The sequence below is a fragment of the Vulpes vulpes genome, chromosome 2, assembly GCF_048418805.1.
Source record: "Vulpes vulpes isolate BD-2025 chromosome 2, VulVul3, whole genome shotgun sequence".
NCBI classification, from domain to species: domain Eukaryota; kingdom Metazoa; phylum Chordata; class Mammalia; order Carnivora; family Canidae; genus Vulpes; species Vulpes vulpes.
The window spans coordinates 60,647,114-60,668,664 of NC_132781.1; the positions used below are offsets into that span (position 1 = coordinate 60,647,114).

At 55.5% G+C, this 21,551-nt stretch overlaps 1 protein-coding gene across 41 annotated transcripts in view; it reads right to left on the reverse strand.

Annotated features, from left to right (window-relative positions):
- DAB2IP (DAB2 interacting protein) overlaps nt 1–21,551 on the reverse strand; it is a 191,211-nt gene that overhangs the window by 7,003 nt on the left and 162,657 nt on the right. For 20 of the 41 annotated variants that reach the window (XM_072748733.1, XM_072748755.1, XM_072748749.1 and 17 more), the window contains 11 exons: nt 20,627–20,780; nt 18,871–18,969; nt 17,425–17,979; nt 14,210–14,354; nt 13,981–14,125; nt 11,344–11,580; nt 9,512–9,713; nt 7,662–7,840; nt 4,784–5,672; nt 3,928–4,080; nt 1,782–1,975 (listed from right to left, as the gene is read on the reverse strand). In XM_072748733.1, coding sequence (XP_072604834.1) covers nt 1,782–1,975; nt 3,928–4,080; nt 4,784–5,672; nt 7,662–7,840; nt 9,512–9,713; nt 11,344–11,580; nt 13,981–14,125; nt 14,210–14,354; nt 17,425–17,979; nt 18,871–18,969; nt 20,627–20,780 — 2,952 coding nt within the window. The remainder of the gene's footprint in view (nt 1–1,781; nt 1,976–3,927; nt 4,081–4,783; nt 5,673–7,661; nt 7,841–9,511; nt 9,714–11,343; nt 11,581–13,980; nt 14,126–14,209; nt 14,355–17,424; nt 17,980–18,870; nt 18,970–20,626; nt 20,781–21,551) is intronic. The other 21 variants (XM_072748759.1, XM_072748738.1, XM_072748729.1 and 18 more) reach the window with 3 other exon arrangements.

A 21,551-nucleotide genomic window follows, 5' to 3' on the forward strand; every position in this document is an offset into this window, starting at 1 on the left:
CAAGATAAGAGATTTAAACATACTGAAAATGACATTAAATGTAAATGGTCTAAACACTCAAATTAAAAGGCAGAAACTGCCAGATTATATTAAAAAGCAAGAACCAGCAATAAGATGTCTATAAAAGAAATTCATTTACAAAGAAAGACAGAGGTAGGTTAAAAATATAAGAAAGGATATGCCTGGCTAATACTAGTCAAATTAAGTTGGGATACTTATAATCAACATCAAAAAAAGTAGATTTCAGAGCAAAGAATATTATTAGAGATAAAGAAGGTGATTTTATAACAATAAAGATATTAGTTCATCACCAGCACATAACAATCTGAGATGTGGATGCACAGAGTTTTTGCACATAAAGCTAAAACAAAAGAGAAATACACAAACCCATTATTATGATTAGAAACTTCAATATACTTTTCTCAGTAAGTGATAGAACAGTAAACAAGTAGACAGAAAAACTAGTATACAGGGATTCAAACAATGTTATCAACCAAATTGATAACTGACATTTCCATTAGGGAGGAAAAACATTGGGATAGGTTAGTAGAAATAAATGTGTTAAGTAAGCCACTGAGTTCAGGATATGCATTCCTCAGAGAGACGACACATGAGGAAGTGGTGGTAAGTTTGAGAGGTGTTTCCATCCTTGGAACCACACACACAAAGTGAGCCAAGAACAGAGCTGGCGGTCAAGTGAACAGATTTCCAGTCATCCTGATTATAGGCTCTCTGCTCATGCTAACCATTTCACCACAATGAACAAACCCACAGGTAAGTGAAACAATAATTAGGAGCAGAGAAACAGCCTAAATAGGAAGAACCTGGAAAGGGTTTCTGTAGTGGATAAAACATGAGGCCAGGTGGGGAAACTTCCTAGCTATGGGACATCTGCTAAATCTGTCCAAAGGACTGACTCTTATAATACACAAACAAACAAGCTGTCAAATCCCACTGTCCTCTTCTAACCGGTATTACTGTCATAAAGAAGTGAGCTTCATGATTGGGATGCCATGGATGGCTGGGATGCTACACCTTCACTGTACTCCCATGTCCTACAGACATGCATGCATGCATGTCCTACAGACATACCCATGGGTGGAAACAGCGGAAGAAGAGAAAATGAGAGGAAATCAACACGGTATGTGATATAAACAAGCTGTCAACAGAGAGGAGAGTCAGTGTCAAAGCTGATGGTCCCCTGGAAATTGTTCCTGGATAACCTACAGGAACCTTAAAACTCAACATATCCCAAACTGGCATGGCTGGGACACCTAAACTACTCTCTTAAAGATCCTCATCTCAGCAACTGGTCCCATGACACCCAGATGCTCTTGGTAGAAATCTGGGGGTTATTATGTTTCCTCCTCCTTCACTCACTGAATGTAATGGACATATTTACCCCTACTTTTCCTGCCCTGAACTGGGTCTTCACTGTGTTTCCAGGCACCTCCAATCCTACCTTCCCTGAGAGTGCTCACCAAGAAAACAGGACTCCTTACAGGGGTCACAGGTCCTATGTGTGCGGGCCTTGGTGACCTCGCTTCCACCAGGCCCAACTTTGCATTCTACCATCAATACACACTACACCGGGGGGGGGGGGACTCCCCACACTCCCTCCAGGCCTGTGCCACACTGTATGGGTTGCCTGAGGCACTCTCCTTCCTGGCTCACCCTGCGGCTGATCAGCCCTTCCTCCGATGAAGAAGGCAGCACACAGGTCTGCCTGCTGTGTGTGTAGGGCGACCAGAACTGGCCCAGGCAGGAAAAGGCTGCCCTACCTGCTGATGATGCCCTTCATCTGGATGTCCTTATCCTCCTGCTGCCGCCGCAGCCGCTCCTCACCCTCCTCCAGCCGTGCCTGGTACTCCAGTACCAGCTTCTGCGTCGTCTCCTCCTGGCACTTGAACAGGGTCTCATACTCCTCCAGCTTCTTGGTAGAGATTCGCAACTTGTCCTGTAGTACTGCCAGGTCCTGCCAGGAGGGTGGCGTGCCACAAGCACAGCACCCATGACGGAGAGCACAGCCTCATGAGCCAGAGCAAGAGCACAGGGTGGGACCCAAAGCCTGTCCCCGTCCAGGGCTCTCTCCCTTCCAACCTCCCACCTCTGTAGCCTGACCTTACAGCTATGAGGGAATGAAGACTCAAACCCAGGTCTCAAGAAGTAAGGCCTTAACTAGGACATAGATTTTTTTTTTTAATAATAAATGTTAAAAACACTGCTGGATGATACTAAGATCTGACAGCGACCTGAGAGATACGGGCTCTACAGAAGGAGAAACTGAGACCCAGAAGACAAGGTGACCCAGTCCCATGGAGTGACTGACCAGTGGGGTGAGATCCTAGCCTCCCAGCCTCTATCTGACCCTAAAGCAAGGGTGGTAGCTGGGGAAGGGACAGGGAGAGAAAGGTTAAAGGCAAGATAGAATCAACACTAGAATTAAGCAGTTGGGGGCCGTGTACCATGACAATAGGGGATTTTGAGGAGGCAGGAAGAGCCTCTCCTTGTGCCTCAGGCAATGGAGGCCTAATTCACATCAGCAAAGGAGGCTGCAAGTCCAGAGACAGGTGAGAGGTCCAGACCCAAGCTAAGCTCCTAAAGCAAAGCTGGACCCGTAGGAGAGCCTGGCTCTGGGAGAGATGATCCTGGCCCATCCCAAGTCTCACTCAGCTGGCCAGAGACAGGGACGATCCTCCCTGACAGAGGCAGTACCAGGTCTCCAGAGAGATTGAGATAACAGGATTTGCCTGTGAGAGTTAATAGCAGAGAGGATGAGAGAAGCAGCTCATTCATCCAAGGAACAGCAAAGAAAGAGGGCACTCTGGCTGCAGCCTGACGCCTGCAGTCATTCGAGCAGTCCTTGTGGTTCATGAATAGGACTCTGGGCCTCCAAGAGGTGCAGAGCCCAGTGCCCCCGCTCACACAGGGAGCCTGAGCTAAGGCTGGCCCTCCTTGCTGTCCAACCAAACTCTGGCCCTTGGAGCATTGTGCCCCATGTCCCCTCATCCCCTCCACATAATTATGGTGAAAGCAGGTGGATGCAGCAGACTAAGGGAATGGCAGAGGGTGGCGGAATGCAGCATGGACATGAACCTCGCCCCAGGCCAGGAGGAGGGAGAGCTGCCACCCCAACCTCCACACCCTTGCCTGAGAGGCTGCTAAAGGCTTTCCAGGGCTGAGGTGAGGGCATCTGGGTGGAAGGAGTGGCTGCCATTCTGAGGTGGCCTGGCACTGGGTCCTGCAGCTACCTGGGCTTTGGCCTGTAGGAGGACATGAGAACCAGCCATGGATCCAGGGCAGCTGCCATAACAACAGGAAAATTTGGGAAGACAGAAGCCCCCCAACTGCCCCACTAAATGTGAAATGTGCGTGGGGGTGGAATGTGGATATTTTAGAACCATCTTTCCCCTAGGAGTAAGAGACAGGAAGTGGGTGAGAGCCAGGTTCTGGACAGGCACAAAGCCAGAGTGGGGGGCCTGGTTGGGGGCGGCCCTCCCAGCTGTCTTGGGAACCCACACCTCTCTGCCTCCTCAGGCACGAAGCTCCCCATGACGGTCTCCATGTGCCTCTTCAGCACTCCCAGTCCTCAAGCCCCAGACTCTCAGAAGCTTAGTGGCCAGGGCACTCAGGGAAGGGGCCTCTCCCAGAGGTTTGAGGACCAGGTCCCAAGAGTCTGGATTTAGTACCAGGTGAGTCTCATGTGCAGCCTGTAGAAGAATCCTCAGCACTAAGCTAAATCCCTCTTGCTTCTTTTCTTCCAGTCCACTGGCTGCTGTCTTCATGGGGGACAGGGGTTGACAGGGGACTGGCCATACCCAGGGAACAAGCAGCACCCCTCAGTTGGGGCTCCAAGGGAGAGAATGTTGCCGGTGGCCACAGGCAGGCAGCCCCGCCCTGCCCCAAACTGCCAGGGTCTGGCTTTACCTTTTCTGCTTGGCTGAGCTCCTCCTTACTCCTTAGCCTATCCCTGTGGGGGGGGTCTGGGCCCAGGCCCTCGTCTTCTAACAACTGCGCGTTCATGGTCAAGAGCCAAGCAGCCGTGCGGTCCAGGGCATTGGGGCTCACGGGTGAAGGGCCCTACAATGAAACACAGCTGTGAGGGGCTGGAGGGAGGCAGGGCAGTGGCACCAGGTGAGTCACCTGGGACAAGCAGCTCAGAGACATGGCAAGGGTAGGGGACTTCCAGCTGGCCAGGCAGCTACTGATAGAGTCCCCAACCCAGGAACTCCCACCCCCGGATGGCAGCCTGGGCAGAGTCCAGAGCCCAGGTGGCCTGAGTGCCCCTCTCTGCCAACCCGATGAGAGCAAGTGAGCTCAGCCAGGCAGGCAGGCATTCAACCCAGAGCACATCTGTCCCATATACTGTGTGCAGGCCCAGGGTGACATGAAAGACCTGGAGGCCAGCTCAGAGCACGAAGGCAGGGGTGCTGAGGGTCTGGGCAACTCCTACCCTGGGTGGGGCCTTAATAGGCCTGGAACAAGACAGATGGACCCCTCCCTCTTTGCTCTTGTCCCCAGCTGCCCTTGGGGAAGTGGCAGAGAGACCCCGAAGCCACACTGTCCCTGGTTCAAAGGGTTCACACAGGGGCCAGTAGGCTCCGGGGAAGAGGGGAGGTGGTGTGTGTGGCAAGGTGGTGGGATAGGGCCAAGTGTGGCATCATTCAGCATGGGATGGCAGCTGAGTACAGGTGAAATGACTAGGAGGAGCAGCACAACATGGGTGGGGTATGACCGCCTGTCTGCCTGTGAGTGCAGCCTGCCCTCAGAAAACAGTACTGACCTGCTTGTGCACCACACGAGGTTTCAGCTCTGGGCTGTCACCCTTGGATGAGGATGACGGCTGCCGAAGCCGGGCTCCAGGGCCAGCCCAATCAGGCGAGGCCGATGCCAGGGTTCCACTGGAGGGCCGTGGGTACTGCAGTGTGCTGAGCAGAGTGGGTGGCGTCCGGCCACGGGGCGCAGGAGGTGGTGGTGGGGGTGGGGGCGGAGGCTGGTCAATCCTTCGCTGGGGGCCAGCACTGTTCTGCCGAGGCACCGTGGGCTGCCCGCCCTTCTCAGTCAGTGACATCTGCCGCCGGGCCAGATCTCCGGGTCGCCGGGAGAGCTCCTCAGCGGCACTGCTGAAACTTCCCAGCTTGGCAGCTGCCGTCAACTCCTCACTGTTGCTGTGGGAGCTCAAGGAGCTGTGGCCCTCAGAGCCAGAGTCGCCAAGGCCACGGGGCGAAAGTGGCAGGCCAGCCGCCATCTGGTACACAGGGTTCTGGAAGGAGAGTGGAGCCAACAGCTGGGGCCGGCCAGGGGCGCCCTCGGAGGTGCCCGGCGTGGTCGGTGTCTGGCCTGCCCGCCGTACTGTCGCCAGCCCCGCCAGGCTTGCTGGGGCTGTCCGGGCTGGCCACCCGGCCGCTAGCTGAGATGCTGGCGTCTGCCCATCAGTAGTGAGGGCATCGGGGCCTGCCGGGGAGCCTGCCTCCCCATCCAGTGTGCGGGCATCTTGGAGGTCCACCATAGACAGGCTCTTGCCACCATTGGCCATCTGAAGATCAGGTTCGTTGGCTTCTGAGTAACTCGAGCTGCGGGCAGGTGAGGGCTGGACCCCGGAGGACCTTGTGACAAAAAACAAGTCCTTGTTTTCGGGGGTTGGAGACGGTAACCGGGTGAAATCTATCAGACTGCAGGGAGACAAGCACACACAGGGAAAGAAGGGGGAAGAGAAGAACTGTGAATGCGGCTAAGGCGGGTCCAGACCGAGAGCCCTGCCAACCTGCCAGGGCCTGGCAGCCTGAGCCAGGGCTGTGAGGGGAGGGGGAAAGGGGGCAGGGGAGAGGAGGTGCGTGGGTTGCAGAAGTGGGCGAAGCTTGGGACCAGCGGCCTGGCTGCAGTACCAAACCACAGCCCTGGCAGTGCCCCCACTCCCCACCCCCACCCCCACAGAAGCCACCACAGGGGCTGAGGGGCCGGAGAGCTGCTGCTGTACAGCACCTCTCTTCCAGGGGCTGTCGCTGCGAGTTCCAGGCCAGGCTGCCTGGCGTGCTCACTCCCACCTCAGCTGCACCTTGGGACACCGGGTGCTGAAGCCCGGAGTGTTCCGGAAAATCCCCCTTAGCTAAACCCAAACCCGCAATGCAGTGGCTCTCTACTATCCAAGGGTCCTGCACTAAGGACCCTGACTTCAAAGCCACAGGGGCTCCTGCTGCCTCTTCCCTCTTGTTCCTCAGCAGACTGACAACCAGAGTGGGGACCTAGTGAAGCCCCGCCCCCTCAAGCCCAGCCTCCTGTTGCCACCTCTGTCTGACTGGCAGGCGGGGGCTGCTATTCCTGGTAAAAACAAGGAATCAGAGAAGGATCCAAGATGTGACTCAGGCAGGGAGGGTCTGCACCTGCAGAGGCAGGCCTACCCTCCCCCAGTCTCCCAGCCTCTCCATGGCCCCTCCCTGGAAGCTGGCTCCTTAGAAAGCACAATGTGGTAGGTCAGGTGGGCTTTGGAGGGAAGGTTGTGGGGCGTGGGGGTCAACAGGGCTCTGAGCTGGTAGGGATCCAACAGTGGGGAGCTGGAGATGGCCTAGCCTGGGACAGAGAGGAAGCACCAAGACCCAGCTGATGGGCCTTTGGTGGGGCAGGCTGTAGGCACCTGGGACTGGATACCAGCAGAAGTAACCAGAGAAAGCCAGACCAGACACGGGCTTTGGCTGTCCTCCTGCACACCCAGGGCAGGTCTGCTGGGAACCCACGTGCCTGGCTACCTCTTAACCAAGGTGTGTCTTTCACCTCAACTGCTCTGCTTCATGGGGCAGGTGGTATGAATGCCCCCCCCCCCCCCGCCCCCCAAGACTCAGAGGGAGCTGGGAGATGCATCTAGGCCTCTGCATCTCTGGCCGCGTCCTGGGCTCCAGTCCCATGTACCACACACCCTAGGTTCTTGATCTCAATGCCCTCGCCCGCATAGAAGCCTGCTGTCGCTGCTGCCTCACAAGCCCCAGCCGGCCCCTGGGAGGGAGTCTATGAGTGAGGCATAAATGGTTCACTATAAACACCAAGTCTTTCAAAGGTATATCTTCATTTTGACATTAAAATTTGAGACCATTCTGCCTCCTTGTCCACTACATGCTTTATTTACAGGGCACTATGGCTTGGGGCTGAGGGCTCAGACTATAGGATGGGCCTCAACACCTCTCTTAGCTTCTCGAGCTCCCAGCCTCAAAGCCTTGCAGTCACCTGGGCTCCTGCTGAAAACACACACGTTGTAGTGCCACTTCTGCAGATTCTGATCAGACCCAGGAAAGACCACAGAGTATTTTAATCACACACCTGGGTAATCTAGAAATATTTGGGATCAGTAATGGCTCTGCAACAGAGCATATTTCTCCAAATCTCTCCCCAAGGCTTTGTGCTAGTTCCTCTATGTAGAATGCCTTTTCCACCAATAAAAATGTTACTTTTCTTAAGTAACCCAGAACTATGGTACTACTTCTCCAAGAAGCCTTCCCTGATTTTTCCCAAATGGAGGCTCCCTGCCTACAGCCTGCCCAACATTTCAAGTCTCATCCAGCTTACTTTATAAACATCTGTGTAGACATCCTCCTCCCCAACTGAGACTGCAGACACTTGCACCTTGTCTGCATGTGTACCCCATAACCCCCAGTATGCCTTGCAGCTCTTACCCAGAGAGATCGTTCTCAATCACCATCTTCTGCAGCCCAGCCGAGATGCTGCTACTGCCAGAGCCAGGAGTGGAGGCCAAGTCGTTGGTCCCTGTGAGCTGCCCACTGCCTGGGGTGTTCAATGCTGTGTGGACATCCCTCAGGATTCGAGGCAGGGGCCCCAGTTTGGATACAATGCTCTGTAAATACACAGCAAGAGTCAGGTGTGATCTGTGGGCAGCCACTTGGGGAGGCCAAGTGCACTGCAGCTGCTGTGGTTCAAAATTGCCAAGGAGCAACTTGGGAAGGCAGGCCCTGCCCTCCCCAACCTGTAAGATCCAGCAGGTATGGAAAGTGGCTGAAAAGGACAGGAATCTGCAAATGCATATTTTCTCCAAGCTTCTCAGTTATTTGGTGGGGGAGGGGCACAAAAGGCCCAAAGGAAGAAATGGTGACCTAGCCCAAGTCTTCAACCTGTGTTTGTCCTATCTCTGTGCCCAGAGAGAGGAGCCCAGGTGGAACCTCAGAATTTGCCACAGTGACACCTCCTTATCTGAGAGGTTTCTGGAATGGTCCTCTGCTTATGCACTGGCTTCCATGACTTTGTGCCAAAAGAATGTGAAAACTCACGCAGTCAACACAGCACAGACTTGAGGGGCAAACAGCTGGATTTGAAATCCTTGCTGCACCACCGTCAGCTGTGGCGGCACCTGCCACCTTCCCTTTGCCTGCTCCTACAGATGTGGAGGCTGGAGGTCGGCACGGGGACTCAGTAGGCAGTGGCTGGTGCTGGCAGCAGTGGAGGAAGAGAGAGCCTTGGCCTCACTGCCATGGCCATCACCCTCCAGTGCCTCTCACAGCCAAAGGGCAGCAGATATCCGCAAGCAGAAGTGACAGCAAGAGAGAAACACTGGGCCTGACTCGAGTGTCCAGCAGCAGTGCAGGGGCCTATGTGCGGCCATTGGAAAGGTCACAGCAGTGGTGCAGTATGTGCTGATGTGAGAGGGTGACAACAGAGTGAGTGAGAAATGCACGCTGTGGTGCCCCCAAGAGTTTTCACTTTAACACAAGTGAAAAGGGAAAAGAATGCAGTGCCTGCGTGTGTACTTAACACACGTACAGAGATATCAGGAAAGCTGCACACCAGAGAGCCCTGAGTGGTCACCTCTAGGAAATGGGACAAGAGCAGGGACACCTTCCAACCTTGTTTAAGCAGTAACTACTTTTGTAAGGTAGTCTCTTAAAGCCTGGGAAGCACCACATATTCTAGAGGTGGATTCTGGCAGGACTGGCCCTTGCTGACAAGAACCTGTTCACTGTGTGGGCTGGGGCTACGGGGGCGACAGTGGAACCCCATGCCACGGAGGGCGCATGCTGGGTGGCTGCAGCAGAGTAAGATTTTCAACTGATGGTCAAGGGCAATTCCAGGAAGGTCACCTTTGTGCCTGGTATCTGCGGCATCTTCAGAATCTACATTTTTCACCTCAGTGGCCTTAAAACCTAGAATGAGGACGTTTTTGGAGGAGCAGCTAAAGATGATCGCATTTCTCACAGGTAGAGAGCATGCCTTCATGCCCAAATCTGTCCTCTTGATGTGGAGTTTGCAGAGGCATAGCTAAAGCCCCATTGTGCACAGTGGGCCGCCATAGCAGGAGCTGGCGAGTGAACGGGACACTCCCCACCAAGGAAATGGGCCCCAGAGATCCCTCGGTGCATGCTGACAGGGCCTGGGTTGGAACCTCAGGCTCCAGCACTTGGGTGGGCAAACACTTTACCCCCCACCCCAACAGTCTGTCTGGAGGAACATCCCCCACCTCTGTGGCATCCTCTAGCCCAGCCCCTGACCTCCCGCAGCCCATGGGACCAGGCACCTGCTCTAGCTGGCTGACAGCCTCCCAGAGCAGCGAGTGCAGACTAGATAGCTCTCGGCCCAAATCGATGTAGCCCTCGAAGCCGGCTGTGTTGGAGATGGTCTCGGGGTTGGAGATCTCTAACAGGAAGCGTTGCATGTTGGTCCACTCGTGCTCTAGGAACTGGTTCATGAACGACATGTACTCCTCCTTGCTGCCAAACCTGGATGGAGGGCAGACTGGGTAAGTGCCCTGGGGCCCCATCCAGGAGCCCCCTTCTCTGAGGCACCTTGCCTCCTTAGCTCCCACCCTTCTTCGCCCACTGTGGCTGCCTCCCTTACAACTCTCTCTCTCTCTGAGCTGACCAGTCTGTTCTGACTCAGGGCCCTCGTTGCTGGTTAAGCCCAGAGACCCCTTTTCTGGGCCTTTCCTCATAAGACCTCCCTCCTCTTTCCCTGCCAGTCAATCTCCTTCCTTTTTCCCTCCAAGTTTCAATGGCTTAGTGCATACCTGACTTTCAATGCATGCTAGGTAGGTCTCTCTGCTGAGCTTTCAGATGTGTACACCCATGGGCACTTCCCCTGTATTTGGCCTGGCCAAGTCTGGCATCAGCTCTGTCACCCCAAACCCATGCCCACCTCCACCAGGCTTCCTATCCTAAGTGAGGATACCACCGTCCCCAACAGAGCTGAGCCAAAAGCCTGGTGGTGTCCAGCTTCTCCCTCTCTAGCTGCTAAGACCTGCTGACTCTATCTTCCAGTCACCCCTGACCTTGTGGCCACTGCTCCTGCATCACCACCCCTTGACCCCCAACACTTCCACCTCAGTTTCTTTTGTGGGAGGGAACCACGGCTACCCTCTCTCATCCTGTCTCTCAGCTTCCCCCTGTGCTCCCTCCAACCCTCATGCCCCAGGCTTGCGGGCTGACAGTTTCAGGACGCAGAACAGATGAGGGCTAGCCTCCCTCTTGCCTCAAGCCTGCTAGTGGCTCCCACTCCCCTGCCTGCACTTCCAGGCCCTGCTGACCACTTATGTCTCACCTCCCACTCCTGGCCTGGCACGTGATGAACCAGGAAGGCCATCCTGCCAGCAGGGTGCCTCATCCTGCCAGCACCCGGCCCTCCCAGGGTCTGCCCCTCCTCTGCTCCTGCTTGCCTCCTCCTGACCTGCAGCAGGGGGTAAATCTCCTAGGCCAACCAGCCTGGGCCTCCTGAGAGGCCTGCGTGTCTCTCTCTCACTGCTCTGCTGCTTATTCCACATCTCTCTCCATGTGGAAGTATGGGGCCGGAAGCTGGGGTCAGCTATGACTCAGGGAGGCCTGCTGTGGGGCTCCATCTACACTGTGAACAAGCCCTTCCGTTTCCATCCACTCACTCCAAGGTACAGCAGAGAACACTGAAGTGCTTTATGAGCAAAGACATCTTTCACAGCATCAAACAAGGGCAGTCTGAAACAACCTGAGAGCTCAATCACACGGGACGGGTTAAAGAAATATGGGTCATTCTCCCTCGAAGGTGTATTACTCTTTCATTGCAAAATGAGGCTTATGAATTTTAAGTACACGGGATAATCCTTATGATAAAATGCTAATTCAAAAAAGCAGAAGGAAAAAATATCTCCTCCTCTCACCTTTGAAAATTAAGGAAACATATCCAAATGCCATGTACTTTTTGTAGGGGGAGGATGAGGCGTGGAGATTTTATTTTGAAAAACGGGAAAGGGAAGAACTGAGGATAACAGGAACAGAAGTGGGAACCACTGTGCAGCCCAACTCTAGGGCACAATGACCCATGGCCATCCCAGAGGCTCCAGATGCTGCCAGAACTCTGCCCACTGGGGGGCCCAACACTCACTTGGCGAAGTTGGCCAGGTTCTGGGTGACCTTGGCGATGAGGGTGAGGGTGCGGGCGGTGCGGTCATCGGGGTACTCTTGCAGCAGGTTGAAGAGCGAGGGCGACATGATGGCTGGGCAGAGGAAGCGCAGAAACAGGGAGGCACTGATGAGCCGCTCGCTGATGTCTGGCCGCCCGCGGCTGCTGCACTCCTGTCGCCATGAGGCAAACACTTCTTTCAGCTCCCGCGGGAAAACACTGCAGGAACAGAGGTGGGAGGCGGTCATTGGGCCAGGGTTTGGGGCAGAGGATTCAGAGCCTGGACACAGCCTGTGAGCCAGGTCGCGGAGGAGCCACCCAGCATGGTGGGGGCAAAAGGAGCACCTGGTGGAAGGAGCAGAGCCACTGGAGCTCCAGGCTGGACTGGGGGCTCTCCACAAAGGGGGGCTGGCAGGGGATAGGCACAGGCACAGAGAGGCTAGAGCACACAGGAGCCAGGTCTCTGTCCCAACCAGAGCCGATGGCAACAGCGAGCTTGCCACAGGGCTTCACCCTTTGCCTCAAACACCAGGCAGGAGGCTCTTCCCAGGTAGGGAAAGGACAACACAACTGGAACAGACTACCGCTCCCTGGATGCCATCACTGGCTGCGAGACTCACTCCTTTTGCTTGAATGTCCAGGACCTGGACACCAGAATGATCAAGATGGGGATAAGATGAGAACACAGCTCTCTATTTTCTAGGCAGGGAGGGAAATGGGAGGCAGTGAGCTCCCCAGTGGGGCCCAGTGAGGGTGGGCAGGGTTCCAGGCACCCAGCTGGGGGCTCTCTGCTGGGCATCTGCAGCCTGCCACAGTCAGGGCCCCCTGACCAATCTTTAAGTGGTTTTCCTATCTTTTCACCCTGAAAGACACACCTCCCGCCCTTGGGCATGCTGGGCCCCAGCACTCTGCGGACATTATACTGTCTCTGTTACTAGCTCAGGGTACTCTGAGCAAGTGCCTGGCCTCCCCTGAACTTCAGTTCCCTCACTCTTCCATTGAGAACAGGGTGTGCCCTGCCAAGTTCACGGGACCATCTCAAGGCCACAGGAAGCCTTGATCAACTCGAAAGGCTTTTGCCTGACAAGCTCACCACCTGCCCAGTGGGCTCTGTGCAGTGCATGTGCCTGAACTAATAGGAGTGTGCTGGAGAGATGGGGGAAAGGGAAGGGGCTTCAGCCCAGGCCCTCAAAGTACCTTACACAAGACCAGGCAGGGGGCAGCTGCTGAGCAACATCTGTTGGTGACCCTGTCCAGAACAGAAAGGTGCCTCTGGGCCTCTGACAAATACCAGAAAGAGGAAATGGAAAATTGTCCACGGATATGTTTCTCTGTGTCCCACACCCAGTCTGCTCTGGGAACAGGAGGAAGAGGGTGAATGCACAGCCCAGCCCAAAGGTGGGAAGTACATTCCCCAAGAGTTCAGGGCTATGCCTCCACCCCCAGGCCCAGGGGTCATCTGGCCCAGCCCAAGGGGCCAAACTGGCCCTAGGGTGATTACCTTGTGTGGCCCAGGGGCAGAGGGAGCTGGCAGGAGGACAGTCACTCTACTGGTTCTGGCTGTTCCCTCCACTCCCTTCCCAAGGCTATTATCACTCACCTAGCAGCCTAACTCTGCCTGTCTTTTAGGAGCAGCAAACCATTCCCGGGCCCTCCTAGGTCCAACCCCGAGCTAGTGGATTCATGTGTCTCCAGTGTGCTCCAGGTACATGTGAGAAACAGATGTGGACACAGGCATAGCCCCACTCTGATGGGATTAGGGCTGTGGCAGAGGTTGTGAAAGAGGTGCCTGGGAGGGGTGAGACAACCATGTCTGATACTGTGAAGGGGGCCACAGAGGGGAGGCAGGTTTAAGACCTTAGAGCAGGAAGGGAGGGAGTATGTGGAGGTAAAAGTATGGGGTGAGGGAGGCCTTGCCAAAGAAAGGAGTAAGATATGGAGGAGGAGGCAGGGTGCCACCCCTGTGGACAGCTGAGAGGTCTTGCTTGCAGCCATTCCCCTGCCCCAGTGGAGGATACCTGAACAGGGGCTCTGCTGCCCTGCTCCCTGGTGCTGCAGCTCCGGCACCTACCACAGTGCCTGGCACATAGACAGGGTCTGCTAAGACACTGACAGGTACACTGCCCTGTCCAGATTCTCAACACCATGTCCTGCATATATTCCAGGATACTCCTTTACATCTGAGAGCCCACAAAGGACCAGGACAGGGGGGCCAGGCAGAGGGGGGGTTCCAAAATCCCAGAGCCACCACGTGGAAGCTATGTGAGGCTGCAGCTGAGTCAGCAGTGCCCTTGTTAAACCTCCCCTCTGGGGACGCCTGAGTGGCTCAGAGGTTGAGTGCCTGCCTTTGGCCCAGGGTGTGATCCTGGAGTCCCGGGATCGAGTCCCACATTGGGCTCCTTGCATGGAGCCTGCTTCTCTCTCTGCCTGTGTCTCTGCCTCTCTCTCTCTGTGTCTCTCTCTCATAAATAAATAAAAATCTTAAAAAAAAACAAAAAACAAAAAACTCCCCTCTGTAGTTTACAAGTTGGGGGTGATGGAGCTGAAGGGCCTCGCCCAACACCCCCCAGGTGCCCTGGCACAGGAGGGGCAGGGCATGGGGAAGGGGCCCATACTGACCAGTAGGAGTTGATGATCTTGCAGAAGGCCAGCTCGCAGCACATCTTGAGGTTGCCCTGGTGCTCAGGGAGGTCGGCGGCAGAGCATTTGCTTGGGTCAACTTCACAGTTCTCATCTGACTCGTATAGTGCTTTGATGAACTCACCTGGGTCAGGAGGGCAGGAAGAAGAAGTAAGGACTGGTGGCCCTGGCCCCACTCTGCCCACCTGCTAGCCTGCACCTGCCCTACCTAGCGCATCCTGCAGGTACTTCTGGCCCACCAGCTTGAGGTACTCTTCAATGGCCTTTGTAGCCAGCGTGTTCTCCCGGAAGATAAGGTGCTCGTTATCCCCGCAGCGGTCTACCTCTGACATCATTAGGTCCGTCAGGAAGTCCTGGGAAGGCAGGAGGTGAGAAGAGCAGACATAGGCAGGACCCTAGGATCCCAGACCCGCTCTGCAGCCAGAAGTGTTCACTTCTTGAGGCTGCTCTGCTGCCATGCTGCTGGTGCCCACCTTTGGGGGCTGCTGGGAGGTGAGCAAGAGCAGCCTGTGGAGGGTAGACACCTAGAGATGGTGACACAATGGGGGAGGCAGTCCCGGGCAAGAGCATGCCACCTGGAGCCATTACCCAACCATGCCGTGGTCAGATCCATGGCACCAGGCCTGGCCAGGGGACCAGAGCAGAACCTCTTTCTCATCGCCAACAGCACTGGAGAGGACACAGGCCACCCTCCCTCCATCATACAAGCAGCTGCCAATATCTACCCACCCATTACTCTGCTGGGGTCTCCCACATGAGACAGACTTGTTCTGCGCAGCCCCACAGGGGGAAGCTGTCCAGATGCCCCCTGGAAGGCAGTGGGCTGGGACTCAGATGGCGAGAACACAGTCCTCAGCTTGGGTGGTAAGGTGGTAAGGACCCTCACTGCTGTGGGTCCCAGACTTCTGGAAGGCAGCTGTGAAGCTAACGAGTCTATGGGTCCCCTACCAGCATCACCGGAGGACCCTGGGAGGAGCCTGAGCCCACGCCCTCCCTCCTGACTGCAAAGATGTGGTTCAGTGAACCTGCCTCCCTTGGAGCCCCTGCCTCCTCATTCCCTCAGCCATGCCCTGTGACTTGAGGGAGAGGAAGACAGAATCAGAGACCCAAGGGAAGGTGACTGAGGTGGCAAGGTACCCAGCAGGGGCCAGGGTTTCTGGTGCTCTGGAAATGCCTCACTCCACTATGCACAACTTTGGGTCCTTAGAGATCCTACGTGGCCCTTGAAATATAGAACTGAGTTCTGGGTGCAGGAGACCTGCCAATGGAGGAACAGTAGGAGCCACAGGGAGAAAGGGAAGTGGCCATTGCCTCTGGGTACAACACATAGCCTGAGGACCTCTTCCTGCCCTATAGATAACCTGTAGAGCCCCCTTCTCTGACACACAGCAGCAGAGGCAAGTCTTGCATCGGGCCTTGTAACTCCACTGGGCTCCTGCTCACGTTCACAGGTCTTCCACAACTCCTGGGTTGGGTGCTAGGCCTAGGCTGGGATTAGGAGGAGCTCTTGAGAGCTAAATCCCAACACGGGAAACAGGTACAGAACAGAGAAGTGACCTGACCTAGTCCACACACAGCTCCCTGACCTAGTCCACACACAGCTCCCTGGGCCAGATCTGGAGTGGGAACGGCAGGGAGAAGCCTTTGGAATCCAAGAACAGGAACTCTGCAGCCACGGCCCAGGAGAGTGCAGGAAGGCACTCACACAACCTTTACCTTGGGACTAAAGGGCCCTTATCAGACACTCTGCCTCTCACCAAGAATGCTCCATTAGTTCCCAATTGTTCAGAGAGGGGGATCTGATATGCACATCACCCCAGCACGAGTTACTTCCTATTCTTCTGCCTATTAATTCCCCAGGCCCACTTGGGGCAGCTGGAGCCTGGCTTCCAACTCCATCTATGGCGAGCACCATGAGCCCTAAGATCAAAGGTCAAGGCAGGTGGTAGTTGGCTTTCCAGGGCAGCCCTCGGGGGCTGGGTAGTGAAAAAATAGACATAGCAGCAGCAGAGGCCTCCCTCACTCCCTCTGGGGGCCAGGGTCTCCCTCAGTTCACTCAGTTTCCCAGTATCCCCTCTGTTCTGACCAGGAGATCAGGGACAGGGTAGCCAGAGTCCATCCAACCTAGTCAAGTCTGAAGGCTATGGCAGGAGGAGGAAATAGTGCAGTCTCCCCACATGGAGACCATGCTGAGGAAGTCCCTCTCCTGGACGTACCCCATGAGTCAAATAGGTAGCGGTGGCCTGAAGGGGGCCACAGACTTCTGGAAAGAGGGAAGAGAACAGGGGTCCCTGACAGGAATTAAGCACCTAGACCCCCAACCTGAGTCTCTCCCCGACCCAGACTATAAGGGCTCAAGACCCTGACACATGGCTGTCCCTCACCTCCATCACAGGCCACTTGGCTCTCAAACTACACCATGTCCAAAGGGCAGAGGCTCAGCTCTTTTTTTTTTTTTTTTTTTTAAGATTTTATTTATTCTTGAGAGATACAGAGAGAGAGAGAGAGAGAGAGAGAGAGAGAGAGAGAGGCAGAGACATAGGCAGAGAGAGAAGCAGGCTCCATGCAGGGAGCCGGATGTGGGACTTGATCCTGGGACTCCTTGATCACACCCTGAAGGTAAATGCTTAACCGCTGAGCCACCCAGGCATCCCCCCGCCCCCGCCTTTTTTTTCTTAAAGGCAGATAAGAGATTCATATTTTATCCTCCTATGACAGGCCAGCACCCAAGGCCTTCTGCAATGTCCAGTCCTGCCCCACTGCAACCATTTCAGGTAGCTCCTCACCAATGGAGGGGGCAGGGTAAGAGAGGGAATCCAACAGAATCATGCTCCACCGTGTTGGGCAGGTACATAGCAGGGAACCTTCCTGAAGGAGCCTACTTGTCCCCAGAACCAGGTGAGAGGGGCTGAAGTGTGGCCTGGAAGATGAAACAGAGGTGGGGCCCTCCAAGCCTACAGGAGGGCCTGCTGGATGGCTCTGGAACAATTCCCATCCTGTGGGCTGTGGGACAGCTGTCGCCACAGCTGGCTGACTGCTGAATGGCACGGATAGTGTGTGTACCATGAGTCTGTGTGTCTGACGTGGGAGGGGTGAGGTTGGGGGCTAGGATAGGCGGCCACCTGTCAGGGATGTCATGTGAATCCTGGTCCCCAGGTGCAGCAGGGAGGCTCCTCAAACCCACTCTTTGACTAGAAGCCACAACCCCATCCATCGGCTCTATGTGTGTGTGGATGATCAGCTCCAACCATAAAGGAGGGACACGAAGAGCCCCCCACTCTGTGACACCAACTCTTGAGTTTAGGGAGCCCACCTGGCTGTGATGGGTGTCTCTGTGAGAGCTGAAATCTGTGACTCAGACCTGGGGACCAGCAGTGGGGGGGCTTCGCATGGGCCACACAACACCTGTGCCCACATACACACCTTCACCTTGCCCGTGCTTTGCAGAATGTGCACTAGGGCCGATGCCATCTCCTCCTTGGTCTTGGCACTGAGGATGGGCTCGAGGGCGGCACACAGCCCCAGGTAGTGGTTGGTGATGTGCTCAGCGAATTCCTTGTACATCTCCATGGGCAGAATGGTGATGGTCTGGTAGCGTGCCTTGATGCGGATCATGGGTCCGGGACCCTTGGTGCCCTTGGGGTTGGGTGTCACCACAGGGTACCACTTCTCCACAAACTGCCGCCCGGCTACGGAGGCGGCTGGCAGGCTCACCAGGCCCAGGTAGCTGTTGCGCTCCTTCTTCTTCTTCTTGTCAGTCTCCCGGTACAGGTGCACGGTGACGGTGCGCAGGGGTGGCAGGTTGTGGAACTCAAAGTGCTCGCCCCAGAAGACATTGTCGGTCTTGAGCTTGCCTGTGGTGCGGGCATAGAGCACGTCGTCCAGGCACAGTTCACACAGGTACTTCTTCTTGGCCGGCAGGTCCTTGGCCTCAATCACCCACAGCTTTAGAATGTGTTCCACACGCCGGCTGTTGTCCTGCACATGCACAAGGGGGGCCGTGGTCACCGTGGGGGCTGGGGAGAACTCTCAGGCCCAGGACAGGCCCAACCCCAACACGGCAGTGGGATGAGGCAGAAACAGTTCTGGAGTCTGGCAGACAAGGGGCTGGGCCTCCGCTCTGCTTTGTACTAGCTTACTGACCCTAAGTATGTGACTTAACCTAAGCCTCAGGTCCCTTCTCTATGGAACAGGAATGAAACAGAGCAATAGATCAAGAAAGAGGTTGGCACAATGCCTGGCACGTAGCAGGTGACTGTGCCATTTAGCAGTTCTCTGTAGTTTGCTGGTCTGTAAAATCACTTAGAAGGTGACCACAGTTAAGACAATCACTTAGAAGGTGACCACAGTTAAGACCCCTTCTTTAGTGAGGTCACAGTGACCAAGACTCATCCCGGGCCCTGAAGGCAGTCATGGAGGCAGCCATGGAAGTAGCCAATTACAGTAGGGGATCTGTGAACCTGATGGCAGAAGCCTGTGGGCCCAGCAGCCTAGGTCAGTGGTGCCCCTCTGAAGGAGACAAGGGTCCAAGCTGGAACTGGATGCATAAGGAATCACCCCAGGGACAGGGGGGGACATGAACTCCAGGCAGCAGGGCACACCAGCACCCAAGTCCTTAATGGCCCCACACCTCTGGCCCAGCCTTGTCAGTGCACGGCTTCAAGGATGGAGACCTACAACCCGAGTCACCTTGGCCCACTGGAGCTCCTCCTACACAGCCCAGTGCCACGGCCCACTTGGGGGCAGCCTCCACCCCCCATCGTAGCCCACACCACAGGTCCCCACCTCTGTCCCTCTTGTCAAAGTCTGAATCTGCTGTGGGTCCAGCCTTGGTCCTCCCTGTCTCGGTGACTGGGGACACAGGCTTACCTTGTTGGGGTGTACTGCTCGCCGAAGGTTCTCCATCCACTTATCCCGCTCAGCTGCCGATCGGCAGGAGAAGCACTTGCTTCCTGACGACGTTGTCACCTGCAAGGGACAGGCAGGACGGTGTCAGAGAGGTAGGGACCTCAGCCACCAGGTCTGTGATGCAGCCATAGGAAGGGGCAGAACAAGGCTCACAATGACTATATCTGCAGGTGCTGCCCTGCGACCTGAGGTCCCAAAGCAAATCACCAACAGTAGGACAGCGCAGACCTGCACCAGTCGGTGGCCGTTCCAAGCTCCCCACCCCCTGCCTCAGCGCCCCTGTCCACAGGAAGGTATCTTTCTTGTTCCAATCTCACTCCCAGAGATGGGAGGAGAGAAGGTGTGGGGCTCCCTGCCCAGGTCAGAGGGCAATGCCTACCCCAAACCTCCCTCCACAGTAAAACCACAGGCAGAGGAGACAACCATGGGTAAGCACCAAGGACTGCTTCAGTCCCCAGCTGACATCTTCTGATAGTTATTTTTTGCCAAATAACAGTGACAACAGTGATGGGCACAGAAACTTAACATTTTTTGGGGGGAGGGGGGTACCACACTGGAGAAATGAGAATTGGGTTACCTACATGTGCTGGGCCCTGGGGTCCTCCTGCCTGGAAGCCTTACCCTCCCCCATCTGACTGTTGCTCATCCTTAGGTCTCCTCCAAGGAGGGAGCCTGACCCACACAACTCCTGCTCTGCTCCTGCCATCCCCAGCATCATGCCAAGGGCTCTATAGGGGGAAAGTGGACTCCTTATCCAACCATTCAAAGGCTTGCACAAGCCACAGCACCCCCGTCTGTGGACAAGCGGACAAGTATCATCTTCAGTCGGTCCCAGGCAAAGTCAGAGCCTGGCTGGACCAGGAGTCTTAAACCAGAAACGGCACCAGTGGGCATGGCGTGTGGGGCAGGTGCCAGGCCCCACTCCATTCCTTCCCCAGGGCCAGGGGTGCCTGGAGGTTATCCCTGAGTAGCTGATTTTCATTACCAGGCTCATTCCTCTATTAGAGAGCTCCCCTAATCATGCAAGAGTGCTGAGGGCAGGAAGCTTCCCCGGAAACAGAAGTGGGAAGAAAATATGAATAATTGGAGAAGCAATTAAGAACTCCCAGGAACACCTGCAACATTAGCTACCATGGTCCTGGTTTGGCCTCAGGCTTGCTGTGTGGCTGCTAACAACTTCTTGTCCACTCTGGGCCTCAGCTTCCCCATCTATAGTGAGAGACTGGGCAGGTAACCGCCCTGCACAGGTTGCATAGCTGTCTCTCTGCTCTCAAACTTCAGGTCACAGACAGCGCAAGAAAGTTTCTGGCTCTCATTATGCAGAAGGGAAGTCAGGCCCCAAAAAGGGAGTACTCTCTACTACCCCACACTGAATATAAGGGGTTTCTAAGGAGGAGCGAGCAGGCTCTGGGGCTTAAGCAATTCTATCCAGGCTTTCAGTCTTCACCCATGGGGACCTTGTGCTCCTAGGCAGGCAGGGATGACAGTGTTGGCCTGTCTGCAAGGAACCCACAGAGCAGGAATAAAGCCCCCCATCTCCCATCTCCACCTGGTCTCTTAGGAGCCAAAAGCTAGGAGTAGATTCCAGCCTTTCCCCCAAAGAACCTGGCCCCTGCTGAACCTGGCCACAGAGCACTCCAGAACAGTGTCTGGATGCAACCTGGCCTTGCCAGGACATGATACCTGTACCCCACCCCACCCCTGCTGTGGGACCCACCTCGAAGCAGTAGTCCTGGCCCAGGATGCTGCTGTGCACAGGCTTGATGACCACCTCCTCCTCCATGCTGAGGTCCAGCGCTTCTACCGCGCTGCTGGGGCTGAGCAGGGACTCGTGGGAGCGAGACTCCTTCAGCCTGGGCATCAGATGGGACCTGAGGATGGGGGGTTCTTGTGTCAGACCCAGACTGCCACTCCCTTCCCCTTCCCCTTCTCCAGGAGGCCTGCCCAGACCTCCCAGGTGGAGACAATCACTCCTCCCAAGAAAGGGGCATTCCAGTGCTGGAGTTAGAGACCCACCAGGCCCTCTTTTTCACTGAGGGACTCTGAGCAAGTGGCTCAGCCTCTAAGGGAGCAAATGGCTGAGAATCAGGCCTCTGCTTAGGAGCTGAACATCAGTACTGAGTTCGGGGAAGGGTCCTGGCCTTGGAAACCCATAGGAACCAAGAAACCTTTCCCACCTCTTCTCCTTGGCCCTAGTCTCCCTCCCAGACCAAGTAGTCACCCACTTGTTAAGAATGTCACTGTCCACAGAGCCCTTTCTTATACAGCATCCCACTCCATGCACCAGCCCAGCTCAGGGCAGGACAGCCAAAGGGACTTCTGCTGCTCCCCCTTACCCCCTTACAGATGAGGACCTGAGGCTCAATTGGGAAAGGATGTAGTAGTCCTTTCATGGTACCCAAGATGCCTAAACTCAGACAGGGTTCAAGATGCTGGAGGCTGGGGGCCTAGCCACGGTCAGTTGGCCCGATGCACGCACAAAGAACAAAGGTAGTTGGCCACCTGGTGCTCAAATGGAGCCCACACCTGGCTTTCAACCCGGGTCCACCCAGGTCCACTGCTCACTTACTGTGTGGCCCTGGGCAAGTCACCTCCCCCTCTCTGAGCCCTAGTTTCCTCAGCATATCATACGGAAAACACCT